This window comes from Maniola jurtina, chromosome 4 (genome assembly GCF_905333055.1).
Source record: "Maniola jurtina chromosome 4, ilManJurt1.1, whole genome shotgun sequence".
Lineage (NCBI taxonomy): Eukaryota > Metazoa > Arthropoda > Insecta > Lepidoptera > Nymphalidae > Maniola > Maniola jurtina.
This window is the reverse complement of record NC_060032.1, coordinates 7,966,053-7,980,859: the sequence shown is the minus strand read 5'-3', so window position 1 is coordinate 7,980,859 and position 14,807 is coordinate 7,966,053. Positions and strand designations below refer to the sequence as shown.

At 37.3% G+C, this 14,807-nt stretch overlaps 1 protein-coding gene across 1 annotated transcript in view; it reads left to right on the top strand.

The window, feature by feature from the left end:
• Window positions 1-14,807, top strand: part of LOC123864434 (EF-hand domain-containing protein 1-like) — an 80,683-nt gene that overhangs the window by 44,586 nt on the left and 21,290 nt on the right. Inside the window, exons 5-7 of the mRNA XM_045904853.1 lie at window positions 2,377-2,540; window positions 10,847-10,943; window positions 13,110-13,197. Coding sequence (XP_045760809.1) covers window positions 2,377-2,540; window positions 10,847-10,943; window positions 13,110-13,197 — 349 coding nt within the window. The remainder of the gene's footprint in view (window positions 1-2,376; window positions 2,541-10,846; window positions 10,944-13,109; window positions 13,198-14,807) is intronic.

Genomic DNA, 14,807 nt, shown 5'->3' with positions numbered 1-14,807 from the left:
GAGCGGGGCCGTCTGCCACAAGTACTAGTAGCAAATCTAGGCACTTACTGGGATGGTCCTAATTCCTATGTGTTCTCTGTAAAATTATTTTAACGAAATAAATATTTTTGTATTTTGTATTTGTATATACTTTATAAATCAGCACACTGAGCTATGGCGGTAGAGGCGGTTGCCAGAATTTTTGTGATTCAATTCATTCCACAGGATTAGCGGTGTTTGGAGTACCTACTTAATAACGCGTATACAGGTTTTTTAATTTGTAAATAATAATCTCACAAAAAAAAATGATATACCTAAAATTATTAATTTATCTAACGAAGGTAGTTTGTCAAAATCGATATTTCACTCATTCAATGCCATACGATCCGTTGCTAAGTGAATTGGCCTACATCGCAGAGATCACAATTAAGTAGATACTTATTTTTTTCTGTTATAACACACGCATGCACATTTTTTACATAATCTGCTAAGTGATTGTATGTATGCGCACCCAAAACCTCCTCTATGATGAAAACTTTAGATACTTATGGTATTATCAAATCATTTGAAAAATTAACTTCCAGTATCAATGTGGGCAGGCAAATATTTTATCTGCACTAATGTTAATATTTTGAGAGACATTTGCATATGCTCAGAAAATTGATGGTTAGAGTGAATATACCTAAAACGACTCACCGGGTGCGGGTATGCTCGACTTTGTTGCTATGACGGCACAGAAGGACGAGTGGCGGCTGGCACGGTGCGGCAAGTGGTGGCTGGCACGGTGCGACGAGTGGCAGCTGGCACGGTGCGGCGAGTGGCAGCTGGCACGGCGAGGCGAGTGGCGGCTAGCACGGTACGGCGAGTGGTGGTTAGCACGGTGCGGCGAGTGGTGGCTGGCATGGTGCGGCGAGTAGCGGCTAGCACGTTGCGGCGAGTGGTGGCTAGCCCGTCAGTAGATTACAGCTGCTCTTCTTGTCCCCGCGTGGCGAAGACGTAGTAAAGTTTTATTCCCCTTCTCTTCATCTTGAAGCCTGCGCCTAAGTAGTAGAATCTTCTATAATTTTTCGATGATGATAAGTAGGTACCCTTAATAAAGTAAGTAGGGCTTCTGGTATTGGTAGACCGTAATTTTGCTTCTATAATTTTTCGATGATGTAGGTACCCTTAATAAAGTAAGTAGGGCTTCTGCTGGTATTGGTAGAACGTAATTTTGCTTCTATAATTTTTCGATGATGTAGGTACCCTTAATAAAGTAAGTAGGGCTTCTGGTATTGGTAGACCGTAATTTTGCTCGTAGGTATTTCAACTTCAAGTCCCCTGATATTATAATACACAGGACAGTCCTCGGGTCGCATCTTGAAGATGAGTTTGCGTCGATATAGGCCCATGATGTTATTTTCTAAGAGAGGCGTGGTGTCTTCAGAAGAGAAGAAAAAAAAAATTTTCTTTTCACGTTCTTCAATGTTCTGCTCTCTTCTCTTCTTGTGATCCCACTTCTGACTGTTGCAGAAGTATAGGGACAGATTTGAATAATAGACACTTTCCAATTTCACTTCACTGTATTTTTTGAGATTCGTTTTCGCTTACAATTATTATTTCTCAATACCCGTCTTTTTTTCGATACCTTCCCTATTTTTATCAGTTTGACAGATATATTTTTAAGGTAGGTAGGTACTAGTTTTCGGGTAGCTATTTGACAAATTACCACAGAGGTAAACCAAGGTGATGTAATAGACAATTAACGTAACAATTATATCAGCTAAATGTAAAATACGACACAATATGTATTGATCTAAATAGTTAATAACTAAATGTGATTTATAATCCATTCCCGCCAATTATTTATAAATAATAATAATTAATCTGATATAGGTCTAGATGTCTATGACTCATGATATAAGGCAGCATCTTGAGGTAGTTGTTAACACATTATTAAAAATTGCCGTTTACCAGTGGCTCCTGTAGATTTAATATCAACTGTTCATTTGTAAACAAAATAAAACACATATATATTTTTATTTTATTTATTATTTGTACCAAAAAGTTGTCACAATAAAGAGAAAAAGAAAGAAAAAGTGGACGGGGAAGCTCTTATCAGTGCGAGATTATATGTGTTGTGTGCTAATGAGAGGGTAGGTACTTTATAGTTCGGAGTCTCCAATCAAACACCTTGTGATCCCAACCATGTCTATCAGCCTCTAAGCTGTTTTCTCAGTCACTTCGTCGTCAATTCGTTACGCTGTGTAGATGATTCTGGATTATCTACGCATCTCCCTATTTCTGCTTTGATTACGTAGAGAAACTCCGACCGTAGCTTACTAATCACTACCTACAGATTATTGAGCATATTTTACTTTTGTGATCACATTTTAACATGGTCTTTAATTTTCTCAGGAATGGTTAGAATCTCAAGGCGTAGAGCTTTCGAAGGAAGAGGATTTGCCCGTGGATTCTTATTCTCAAAAAGAACGCTGGAAAACAATACAGCCGCCGAAAAGAAAGCAATCTCACGCTGATACCTTGCGAAGGTTCCTGGAATATGACGGAAAAGTCCTGACGTAAGTATCTATTGTACACAAAACATATATGTATCATCAAGGCCCAGCTGCAAAATTTTGCATAGAGGCTTTCTTTATAATGAAGATAAGGATAAGGTTGGATTTTTTGAAATTACAATAATATTAGTTCATGCAAAACGCAACCTAACTAACTAACCGGCTAACGGGCTGCCATTTTATATTTGATGCACGCTCAAGAGTGTCAAAAGATGCTTAAACCCCGCAGCACTTCACTTTTTAAAATAAGTTCAATTGTAAAAGCTTTGCTTTATGCCTATCGTGAGTTTTACAATATCTTTGGCAGAACTATAATATACTCCTGATACTTCGTGAATCCGCCTTCAGCACACTTGTCTAGCTTATTTCCATATTATGTCTGTAATATGTTCAGTTTACGTAAAGCGTGTTCTCGCGATTCATGAATATTGTTCGCTGAATTCAGTAGGGTTATTATTTACATAGTAGATATGAATTATGAGTTTTGATAACAAGAACAGCTGGATGAAAAGATCATGGCAACCTTGGAGTTTCAGCAAGATTGTTTAACAAGTAATTTGTTGCATTCATACCTATATTTATAGATATCAAACTATTTGGTAAGCATCAAAGTTTTCAATTTAGGAACAAAGCCGACTAAGTTGATTTCATAAAGATTTTTCAGGAAAGCCAATGTCACAAGCCCATATATTATTATATATAGGCTCATCATCATCAATTCATCACCATTCATCACTACTAGGCATGGGTTTCCTCTCATAATGGGATGGGCCCACCACACTGACCTATATACGGATGTTAGCAATTGAAAAACTTATTTAAAGAAATAGTATTTTGACTCATGTAGTAAGAAATTGTTTAAAAAATTTTTGTTATTGAAACGTAACCTTGCAAGTTTATAAATCCTTCATCATCAGCAACCCATCGCCAGCTCACTAAAGCACGGGCCTCAGAATGAGAAATGTTTGTCCTTAGTCTACCACGCTAAGTGCGGATAAGCTGACTTCACACACCTTTGAGAACATCATGGAGAACTCTCAGGTATGCAGGTTTCCTTACGATGTTTTCTTCAATGTTAAAGCGATAATACTTATAATTGCTTAAAACGCACATTACTCCGAAAATTAGAAGTTCGTGTCCGGGATCGAACCTCAGATCCACCGAATAGGAAGCGACGTCTCACCGCTTAGCGTGTGACATCTACTTAACCTGTAAAGGTAACCTTTTAAAGGATGAATTACTGAACCGATCTTAGCCCCACTGAAAAATAGAACATCCGAAAGCCTCAATTTTACTTGGATGAAGTCGCGGGCAACAGTTTGTATTAAACTAAAGCATAGAATACCTGTACTAAGTTATCAAAGTCATCCAATAATTTTAAGCAATCCAATTATTATTTGCCGATATCTATTCGTGCATGTTAGGCTAAATTCAGACGGTAGTCGGCACTTAATATTTTTCCCACTAGCCGTGAACGAGATTTTATCGAATAAAGCAGTAACAGCAGAAAACATGCTAAATTGTTCACACGCAACTGTTCACACACAAATCCCATGTTCGACAAATATTTCTTCCGTATAGGTAGCGTCCGAAATAGTCACTTTTAGTACATAGGCAATTATCAACTGGCAGATTTTTAACGTGCATTAAAAATGGATTATGTATATATTATGTAGTAAACCTCCTCCTCCTCCACCTCTCTTTTTTTTACGAATAACTTTTACTGTATCTACGGTAAAAACTTATTCGTAAAAAAGTCGGACTCGCACACGATGGGTGCCACGGTACAAGATATAACACTTTATGTTCAACGCTGCAAGTTAATGATCTATCTACTTGTGATTTACTAAACTAATTACTTTTTTTTCTTTTACTTGTGTATAAGACCTACCTACCTGCTAAATTTCATGATTGTAGGTCAACGCGAAGTACCCAATTGGTTTTGATTCCCTTGTCTTGACAGACCCGTCAGACAGAGAGGAAAACAACGAAGTGATCCTATAAGAGCACTTTTCTTTTTCGAGATACGAAACCTTAAAAAACAAATCAAATAGTCGCCGCGTGAACGTAGCCTTAAACTTCCAACTTGTACATAGTTGTAGTGAACGTTAGTCGAGCTGTTTGGTGTTCCACATAATTTGGCAGCGAAGAGTCAGGTGTCTGGAATGCACTACGATTTTCTGAATCTCTAACATAATCAAACTGTATGCAACTTGAACTTAATTCAAGTTGGAATACAATTTATAACTTTCCCGGGCTACGTAACCCAGGTAACCTAAAGTACATTAATGTTCACAGGTAATTGTGTTATGTTAATATTATACAAGAACATGATTACAAGTTTAACATAATGTTAATACTTCTTTTAATTAAAAATGTTAATCGGATATTGTTAGCCATGGCTAATTGTCTTGGATAGGAGGGGGTGTTGTCCGCGCATCCCTCTGACTGTCCCTAGCAGAGGGCGCAGTAGTAGACGTACCCATGGGGCATAGCCCCAGGAGCGGAGGCTGTGGTTTGACTGACTGAAACCCATCTAATCACTGGTTACCCCACCGGTTTCTCGCCTGTCCAGTTTGGTAGCGAGCGAGTGAGATGTTAAGGATAGAGAACGTGGAGGAGAATTGCCCTCCCCGCGAACCCTAGCCCTGGGGAGTCTTGTGGATGATGGATACGAGGTGGTCTGTCGTTCACAGTGTGGTTCTTGGGCTGGTGTGCTGTGGTTCCGGCATGCCTCTAACGAAGTTTGGGGGCACGTACCTAGTGTCCCAGTGGTGGGTCTGCTGCGGCGGACATCCGCTGGCGGAGTAACGAGGCGTTGTCGGTAACTTGTGCTCCATTGTCAGCGGTGGGATGGAACTTCGTGAGGTTCGTTAGTCGTTAGGAGGTTTTTCTCTATATTTATAACGAAATCATAAATAAATCATAGTAGGTAGGTAGTACAAGGGTTGCCAAAGTTAATTTAAAGTTCGTAGACGCTGGAAGTCGGTGAGAACTGCCTGCAGGCTATGTAACCCGTGTCTGCCGAGCCATTGTTGTTTAGAACGATGACGTTGTGGACGTTGGGGATTAATTGAAGTTGCCGTCTGTCGGCAAGAAACATGGATTTCTATTTTAGCATCTTTATGATTAGTTTGACCACATGACTTAAGTTGTTAACCCTGTTCGGTGGGTTAGTTACTAGGTAATGCCCGCGTAGATTTAGTTGTTATTTTAAATCCCGTGGGAACTACTTGTTTTTCCAATATAACAATATCCTATATCCATCCGCGGGCTATCCCTGTACCTTTCGAAAAATCGGTTAAATAGATGGGCCATGATAGTTTGCAGACAGACATAATCTATAGCATTCATAATTGTATTAGAATAATATACACCAGCAACCACCGCAGCTTCAGTCCCGTTGAAATCTCGTGGGTGTTTTGAAAAATCTAGGGTTATTAATTCTAGTCTGCATTGAAAAGGGAAACTCTGTGCATTTCAACTTTTCAGGTGCACGGTTTGGGCTGGCCATATACCGATATAAAATGTTACACTTTCATCTTCAGATAAACTTTGTACTATAACAGAGATATTTTGTTTTCAAAAATTTAACAAACATTAACCATAAATCCAACGAAAATAACTACTCTAGAATATCAGCATTTACACAACTATTATGTAAATGTCATATTCCTTCATACGATGTGTAAGCTGCCTCGTGAGAGCGCGCGCTGCCTTGCTCAGTTATTATGATCCATAAACGTACAGCTCTTCAAAGGCTGTAATCCACTGAAAGACCGAAGCGACTAGGTATGCAGTGTAATAACTAATAATCATATTTGAACTCCCTGGCGCGATGCTAGTTAAAAACCTATCGTTTGTATTCGATAAACGCTATCGTTTGGATTCGATTCCTAGTAGGAGCAATATGAGAATTTATAATTTCTTCACTGTCCCAACTCCTAGATCCGGAGGCTTCGTCCTCCCTACTGTCAAAGACGTGCTGTCAAGCAATTTTTAGCCCCCTTCCTTGACTATATCGTCACTTACTACTAAGTGAGAACGCGGTCAAAAGCTGCTTATATGACGTCTTCAATTTAAAAAATGCTAACAACGCAATTTACAATGTTTCTAACAGATTCATTATAGATAAAGTAAACAAATAGTTCGAAAAAGTTTAGAGGCTCTGAGATTTATAAAAATGCTGTAAATCTATACAACAACCAGGTTATCATGGAGCATTCATACTGTTTTACCGAAATCCGAACACACTCAGTAAAACCTAATGTCGTGGTCAAGTATGAATTTAGTAATGATTAATGAACTTTTCCTATCCAGAAGTTTTTATCGCACGGTCTAATTTAAATTGAGTTTTTTCTTATTGGAAATCCACCCTAAAGCAAGGATTTTACCTAGTGCCATAAATAAATTCAATAAATAGAACAGCTTATGCGGTTTATTGTTACGATAGAGCCAATAACTGGTAAGTTGTTGGGCATTTTTAACCGACTTCCAAAAAGGTTCTCGATTCGGTTAGTTTTTTTTCTGAGATAGTTTTTCTGTTAGCTAATGTGAAGAAAGATTGCTTAGTTTAGGTATGTGTTTATATCATTTCAGAAATGTTTTATTAACCCCCGACCCAAAAAGAGGGGTGTTATAAGTTTGACGTGTGTATCTGTGTATCTGCGTATCTGTGTATCTGTCTGTGGCATCGTAGCTCCTAAACTAATGAACCGATTTTAATTTAGTTTTTTTTGTTTGAAAGGTGGCTTGATCGAGAGTGTTCTTAGCTATAATCCAAGAAAATCGGTTCAGCCGTTTGAAAGTTATCAGCTCTTTTCTAGTTACTGTAACCTTCACTTGTCGGGGGTGTTATAAATTTTTAATTTACACTTGTACTCATATCTACTTAGTTACCAAATAAGTTATAAAAATTCTTGAATATTAAACACTCGAAAAAGTGACCTATAGGTATGTAGATATTAATTTTGTTTTATTCTAATCTTAATAAATTAGAAAATGCAAAGGTTTGTATGTTTGTTACTACTTTATGCCACAATAACTGAACGAGTTTGGTTGAAATTTGGAAATAAGATAGCTTACACCATGAGGCTCAGAATAAGTACATAATAATACATATTGGCTACTTTTTCCCGGAAAATAAAAGTTCCCCTGGGATCTTTAAAACTAAATTGGTCTAATGTACTTATTCACGTTAATATTACAAAGGTGATATTAGCTATCATTACTTATGAGTTACAAGATTCGTCGAAAAAACATATGTTTAAGAATATGAAGGCTGCAATTAGCCATAAAAGTATGTATAATTTCACAAACAATGTTCACGAAATGTAAGCGAATTATCCCAGCTATGGTGTCAAGACAAAGTTTCAGTTAACGCAAAGCCTCTGTGTGTAATAATGTCGGCTAACTAAAACATATCTAAGTACAAAAAGCTAATTTCTAGAAACGACAAACGGATATGAGCGCAAAACGTGAAAAAGGATATCAAAGGGAAATTGCATTTCAAAAAGAGCTCTTGTTAATTAAAAGTTATTTGGTTCAGCTGCGTGCTTTGTTTCGTAGTAAAATATAAACTTGCATTTAAAAAATGCTGCATTAAAACTGACTATCAACAAGCCAAAACTATAATTAACTTAGGTATCTCAAAAATTCCAACGTTTCAAGACATCCATCCATACTAATATTATAAATGCGATAGTGTGTCTGTCTGTCTGTCGGCTACCTTTTCACGGCCCAACAGTGTAACTGATTCTGACAAAATTTGATACTGGGTTAGCTTATATCCTGGGGACGGATATAGGTTACTTTTTATCCCGGAAAATCAAAGAGTTCCCACGGGATTCCTAAAGACCCATCCACTTAACCGATTTGTATGAAATTTGGTACCGAAATAGCTTGCGTCCCTATAATCGAAATAGGCAACTTTTTATCCTGGAAAATTAAACAGTTCCCACGGGATCTATAAAAATCTAAATCCACGCGGACGAAGTCGCGGGCATCCTCTAGTCCAAAATATATTTAGGCACGGTAAAATATTGTGGAAAACTCAAAATTAACAGCTACTAAAACTTGCTGGCTGGCTGTCTGACTTGACATGCGATATTAAGATTCTTGACATGTTTTCAGTATAGGTATTCGGGGATTCGCTTCGAACGAACCACTACGTACGGACATACTCGTAGCTCCATTACTGTCTTTCCTTGCCAAGTTACGCCAACCAAACTGCGGTAAAAATGGTGTTAGCCTAGTGGTTAAGATATAGGCTTCCTATTTGGGAGGTTGGGGGTTTGATTCCGGGCACGCAACTCTTTCGGAGTTAAATTCGTTTTATGTTTGCGAATTTATATATTAAAAGAATTCGTTTACTCTTGGTGAAACGAAACGAGTAAACCTGCCTGCCTGCCTGAGCGTTCTCCATAATGTTTCCAAAGGAACGTGAAGTCAACCAAGCCGCACTGGGTCAGCATGGCGAACCATGCCCAAAACCCTTCTCTTTCTCAGCAAAAATATTTTGTCCTCAGTAATAGGCCGGTGCGGCGATGGGTTGATCATGGCGATGATAACGTACAGATTCAGCTTCAACAGTCTGTCTTTTCTTGCCAAGTAAAGCCAACTGAACTTTGCCATCGCACGTGTGACAGAATGAATGCCTTAACAGCATGTATTTTCGAGATTTGGAAAACTTGGCAGCTTGGTATTAAAAATTTATTAAATGGTGTTAAAACTCAAATACGACCATATTTGGCTTGGCCGTATTTAATAAACGGAGTGTATGGGTTCACTCTGTCATATTTCCTTGCCAAGTTAAGTCAACCGAGCGAATTTCCCTCGTCGCTCGTGGCAGTTAATGACTGCCTCAACAGCATGTGTTTACGAATACTAGGTCATGTCCTTAGTATGAGATTTCAAATCTCACCTACATTGATAGAATTCGAGAACCCTAACTCAATAACGTCAATGTAAAATGGACCTAAAGATCCTTGATTAGAAGTCAAAAATTCAGTACCACTGATTTTACTTTCGCAACATTTCCACTTGGAACGCTGGATGTCGATTTATAGACAAACTTGAACTTTAAAACATGGCTGTTAAGATCCACATAACTACAACACTGAAGTTTTTTATTGCTCGAATACTATTAACGTTTGTGAATAAAATTTCATACTATGAGTACTGAATTATCGCGTATTGTGTGTGGTGTAATTAAAAAGTTGGCAGCTTGGTTAGTGGTAGTAAACTTTTCGTAGCCTGAAACATATTTTTCGTTAAAATTACAAGTGCTTTGAGTTTTTGCTTATTATCATGTGCAATGTGATATCCGTGATAGTTTAGTGGCTAAGACATCCGCCCCCTGTTCGGGAGGTCGGGGGTCCGATCCCGGGCACCCACCTCCAACTTTTCGAAGCTATGTGCGTTTTGAGCAATTAAATATTACTTGCTTTGACGGTGAAGGAAACCATCGTGAGGAAACCTGCATGCCTGTGAGCTCTCCATAATCTTCTTAAAATTATTAATTCCTAATTAACACAGCATGATTATAGTACAAAACTGGTTTTCATATTAAGTAGGTCGAGTAGGTACCTACAAAAGTTTCGGCATTTTACAACCAATTCAAAATTCATGTTAAAATAATGGATGTGAAAAATGGGTGGGTCGTTCAAGGGCGTCCTGTGAGTAATACATTATGAATAACGGGGGCTTGCAGGGCCACGTGATTTATTAAATAACCGGCACCCCAACACACTTGTACGGCAGAGTTAATATTACCTACTCCATTTTGCTGAGTTAGTTAAAAACCCCAATTCAGATTGTACCTATTATTCAAATATAGTCTATTTGAATAGAAAAGAACGACTTACTATAAAAACGATTACTCATACGACTAGAATCATCATCATCAACTCTTCGACGACTTACTACTGAGCACGGGTCTAATGTCAGAATGAGAAGGGTCTGACCATAGTCCATCCCACTAGCCAATTCCGGATGTGTTCAGACACCTTTAAGATAATTATGGCGACCTCTCAGGCATGCAGGAGTTCTCACGATGTTTTACTTCACGGTTAAAATAAGTGATACTAAAATTGGTTAAAAAGTAAATAACTCCAAAAAGTTAAAGGTGCGTGCCTGGAGTCGAACGGAACATCCGACCAGGCGGTCGACATCTAAATCACTAGGTCTATCTATCACCGATACTGGTTTATTCTACTGGAACATGCCGACCGACGAGCTACCCTAACCACGAGGTTAATCTATAAAGTTTATTTTATCTATATCAAACGTATTTTCTAATATTCCCCCAGGTTCAACGTTGTATGGGATAACCGAGACGCGGAGTTCGGCGAGCTCACGGAATACAAAATGTTCTACTTTTTACAAGACGATACAGTCGCTATTAAGGTAATCCACTTATTAGTTTTAAAAAGGCTTTACGGCGTATTATAGTCATCACTAGAATTAAAATATTAAGTGTAAGGCCTAAAGTACACTGTGCGATCACGAAGCTCCGCAGCGCAATATAGGACAGTACAATCGTGAACTAGGTACATAAAACTTATTTACGAGTTACGACCAAAATTAACAATCAATAAATAATAATCAATCTATCGTCTTTGATCTGTCGAGTTACTAAACAATATTGTACTTTATCAAAAAAAAGTTCAGTTTTTCAATTGCGAGGTAAGGCTAGTTTATTTTATCACTGTATAGAATTTCACATTATAAACAACAAGGTTCCTTTTAAAGGTATCTAAGTATTTATGGTTATAATTCCAAGTGTGAACCCATTGGACTTCCTTTATTATGTTTAAAACCCTAATTTTATTGACTATAATAAGGAAAAAAACAGTATACTTATAGTAAGGTATAGGTAGTACTTTTAGTTAAACTTAAACAATAGTATACTTATAGTAAAGTATAGGTAGTACTTTTATACTAAGCAGAGATATTCATTCTGTGTCGGTGCAGCGATTAGTAAATTCTCGATCATTTTCATTTCAATTTTACAGCGGATAAAATTTTGAGTGTAATTATTTGATATTATAGTCTGTGTGCTTTAGCCTTAATAGTAAGCAATTTTCTCGAACGGGTGAAAATGGACTTTCATGGCGTGCTTTAAAATTAAAATTTGCATAACGAAACATAAATGCACCCTTATTATTTATCAGGCTTCAATCTTTTCCTAACATTTTTTGCAACGTCACGTATAATATCGGGTTTTAAAAATATGCGGCATTAGCGTTACTTTATACAAGTTTTTTTATAAAAGAAAAACCTAGGACATTAGTAGCAAGTACTTTTTGTAGCTAAATACGAGTTTAAAGTTTAAAGCTTTTTAAACACTAGGTGACCATGTTCCATTCGAACATAATATTAATCATCATTTATTTTATTCGAACATAATATTAACATGTACTGTCTACCTATCTACATATTTTGTACATTCCAAAGAGTTAAATAGATGGACACAGAGTAGGTACATAATTAAGTAATTGGAAAGAATCTTGTTCAATTAAGACGTACTCGTACCAATCGTTTTAACTTCATTTTTTCACAACGTAACTGTGAGATGAGCACTAACTTTTTGCATCTGAAGCACTTGATACGATAACTTCACTTGAGATTCAAAATAATCGTGGTAATGGGCACACGCACAGCAATCTATAGTCATCACTCATCATTATCAACATGATCATTGCGTCGCCGCGCCGGCCCACTACTAAGGTACGGTCTCCTCTCAGAATAAAAAGTCTCAGGCTATAGTCCGCCCCGCGGGTCCAGTTTAGATTGACAAACTTCACATACCTTTGAAAACATTATGGAGAACTCTCAAGCATGCAGGTTTCCTACCAAATACGATACAAAAACCAAATATGATTTGCTTTGTTGAAGCAAATCATTTTTAATTTCATAAAACGCACATAACTCCATAGAAAAGTTAGAGATGTGTGGCTGGGATCGGACCTCTAAATGCTCCTCTAAAACCTTTCGGTACCACCAACTTTCCGAAGCCTTAGCCACTAGACTATCATCGCTTAATCTATAGTATTATTGATTAGACACAAAAAAGTTAATTAAAATCGTTAACACTTCCATCTACCTTGTTACCCAAAAGTTGTACGGCCGTTAAAGCGACGATAAAAAGCTTTTAATGGCAGTGTAAACTTCCCCTCTAATTTTGTAAAAGTTCAGGCTTGTAGGAAATCAAAGGGATGAATATATTTTATCCAACAGAGTTTGGCAGCGGGGCGCGGCGGCGCTCCGATTACGAAGTTTTGCTATAATATCTAATATTGCTGCGAGTTTACGCCCTAATTAAGATTTACTATCCTATGCGTGGAATTTTGATCTTACTACATGTTTCAACCCAGTTTTAGATTATAACTGTATATGGTATGATTTAACAATAATACCGTAACTAAGTAACTATGTACTGTAGGTATGTTATACCACTACTAATTTGATGTTGCCTTTACAAATGTTTTTTTTTTACTTTTAATGTTAAATTAAATAGGTAACGGTAACAGTACTTGGAAATATATACATATATTTATCAAATATTCGCAGGAACTTCATGACGGTAAAGGTGGTAAAGATCCTTTCCCTATGCTGCTTAAGAAAAGGAAATTGCCTAAAAAGTGGAAAGAAAGACCGGGTGAGTGAGAAAATTTGATTCAATATTTAATCAGAGGAAGATAAAAGAAAATGCACGTTTTGGTATTCTCGACCCAAACGAGTTTTGTTAAATTTCTTTAGCATTAATTGAACAACCTAAATGATTGGCTAATGCCATTTTTATCTTAGATATTCATCAAAAAAAAAAAATTGTAGAAAACTACCCGTTGTCTGCGGTTTCGTGTTTTTAAAATCTCATAGAAAGCTTTTGTCATCTCGGGATTGCAAACTGTCAAGGATACAATCTAAATCTATCTCAGGCCCGTTGGAATCAATCGGGTAGTTAAGGCGTAGAGTAGAAAAAATTTGCAAACAGACACACTTTCGTATTTATAATATAGCTAGTTACGATTTCTCTGTTACTAAAATATAAGAGTGATTTAAGGGAAAATAAACGAATCCATTTACAAAGTTTGAGTGGCATCCACTGGGGAAATCTTTAGAGAATCCTCTGTTGCTCTTAATCTTGTGGGTAAATAAACTAGAGGGCGCAACATCAAAATTTCACAGCTCAATCGTCTTAAGAGCACTCTATTAATATGAGCCTGTGATAGCTCAAAATTCCTGAGATATTAATATTTGATTAAATCGTCAAACTATTTGGAACATCTCATTTGCAACTATGCTAGCTGTACCTATATTAAAGAAAGTTTGGCGTATTTGCTTGTGATTTTAGTGTATGGTATTACTTATCATAAAACAGTATTAAGTAGACGATACCCCGCAACTTCACCCACGTGTTTCAGTTTTCTAAAAATCCCGTAGAAACTTTTTGATTTTCCGGGATAAAAAGTAGATAATATCCATTTCCGAGATGATCTCTGTACCAACTAGATGCCCGCGACTTCATTAGCTAGATTTCGGGATTTAAAAAATCCCGTGCGAACTCTTTGATTTCCGGCACAAAAGTAGCATTCCCCGGAATGCAAATTATCTTTGTTGTAATAAATTTCATCAAAATTATGGTGTTTAGATTAGTATGGACGTACCTACATACTTATAACGTCTATCTGGTGATTCCATAGATTCGATTTATTCACTGCTTCTATTGAGATTGCAATGAGATACGGTACTAGGCAATTTATGCCTGTGCCTGGATTATGGACCCAGGAAATTGCAGCATGTAACCGGAAAACATTTACGGGCTTACGTGTATTGTCGGTTTTGTCCGCGATTCTGTGTGCTTAGTACGAGTACCAACGTTGATAGAGTTTGACCGTCGAAACACAATAATGTCAAATTATAGATCCTGTATTTAATATAAAAAATTCACCTATTTTACCAACTATTTAATATCACCGCTTTAATTTTACAACGTTTCCGCCGGGAGCGGTGGTTGTAGATGTATGGATGGACTTGAACTTTAAAACAAGACATTTAAGATCTATTTCACTTTAAAGCTGATATATTTCGATGATCAAATTCTATTAACGTTGGTGTGATGTGAAATCTCGTACTAAGCACTGTTTGTTACCGCTCCCGGAACACAGCTTCCAATTTTCGCAGTGGTAACAGTGATAACACGTTTCCTACATTCCCATTACAGGAAACCGCGGATGCTCTAATTAAAAATTTGAACCCTGGGATTGA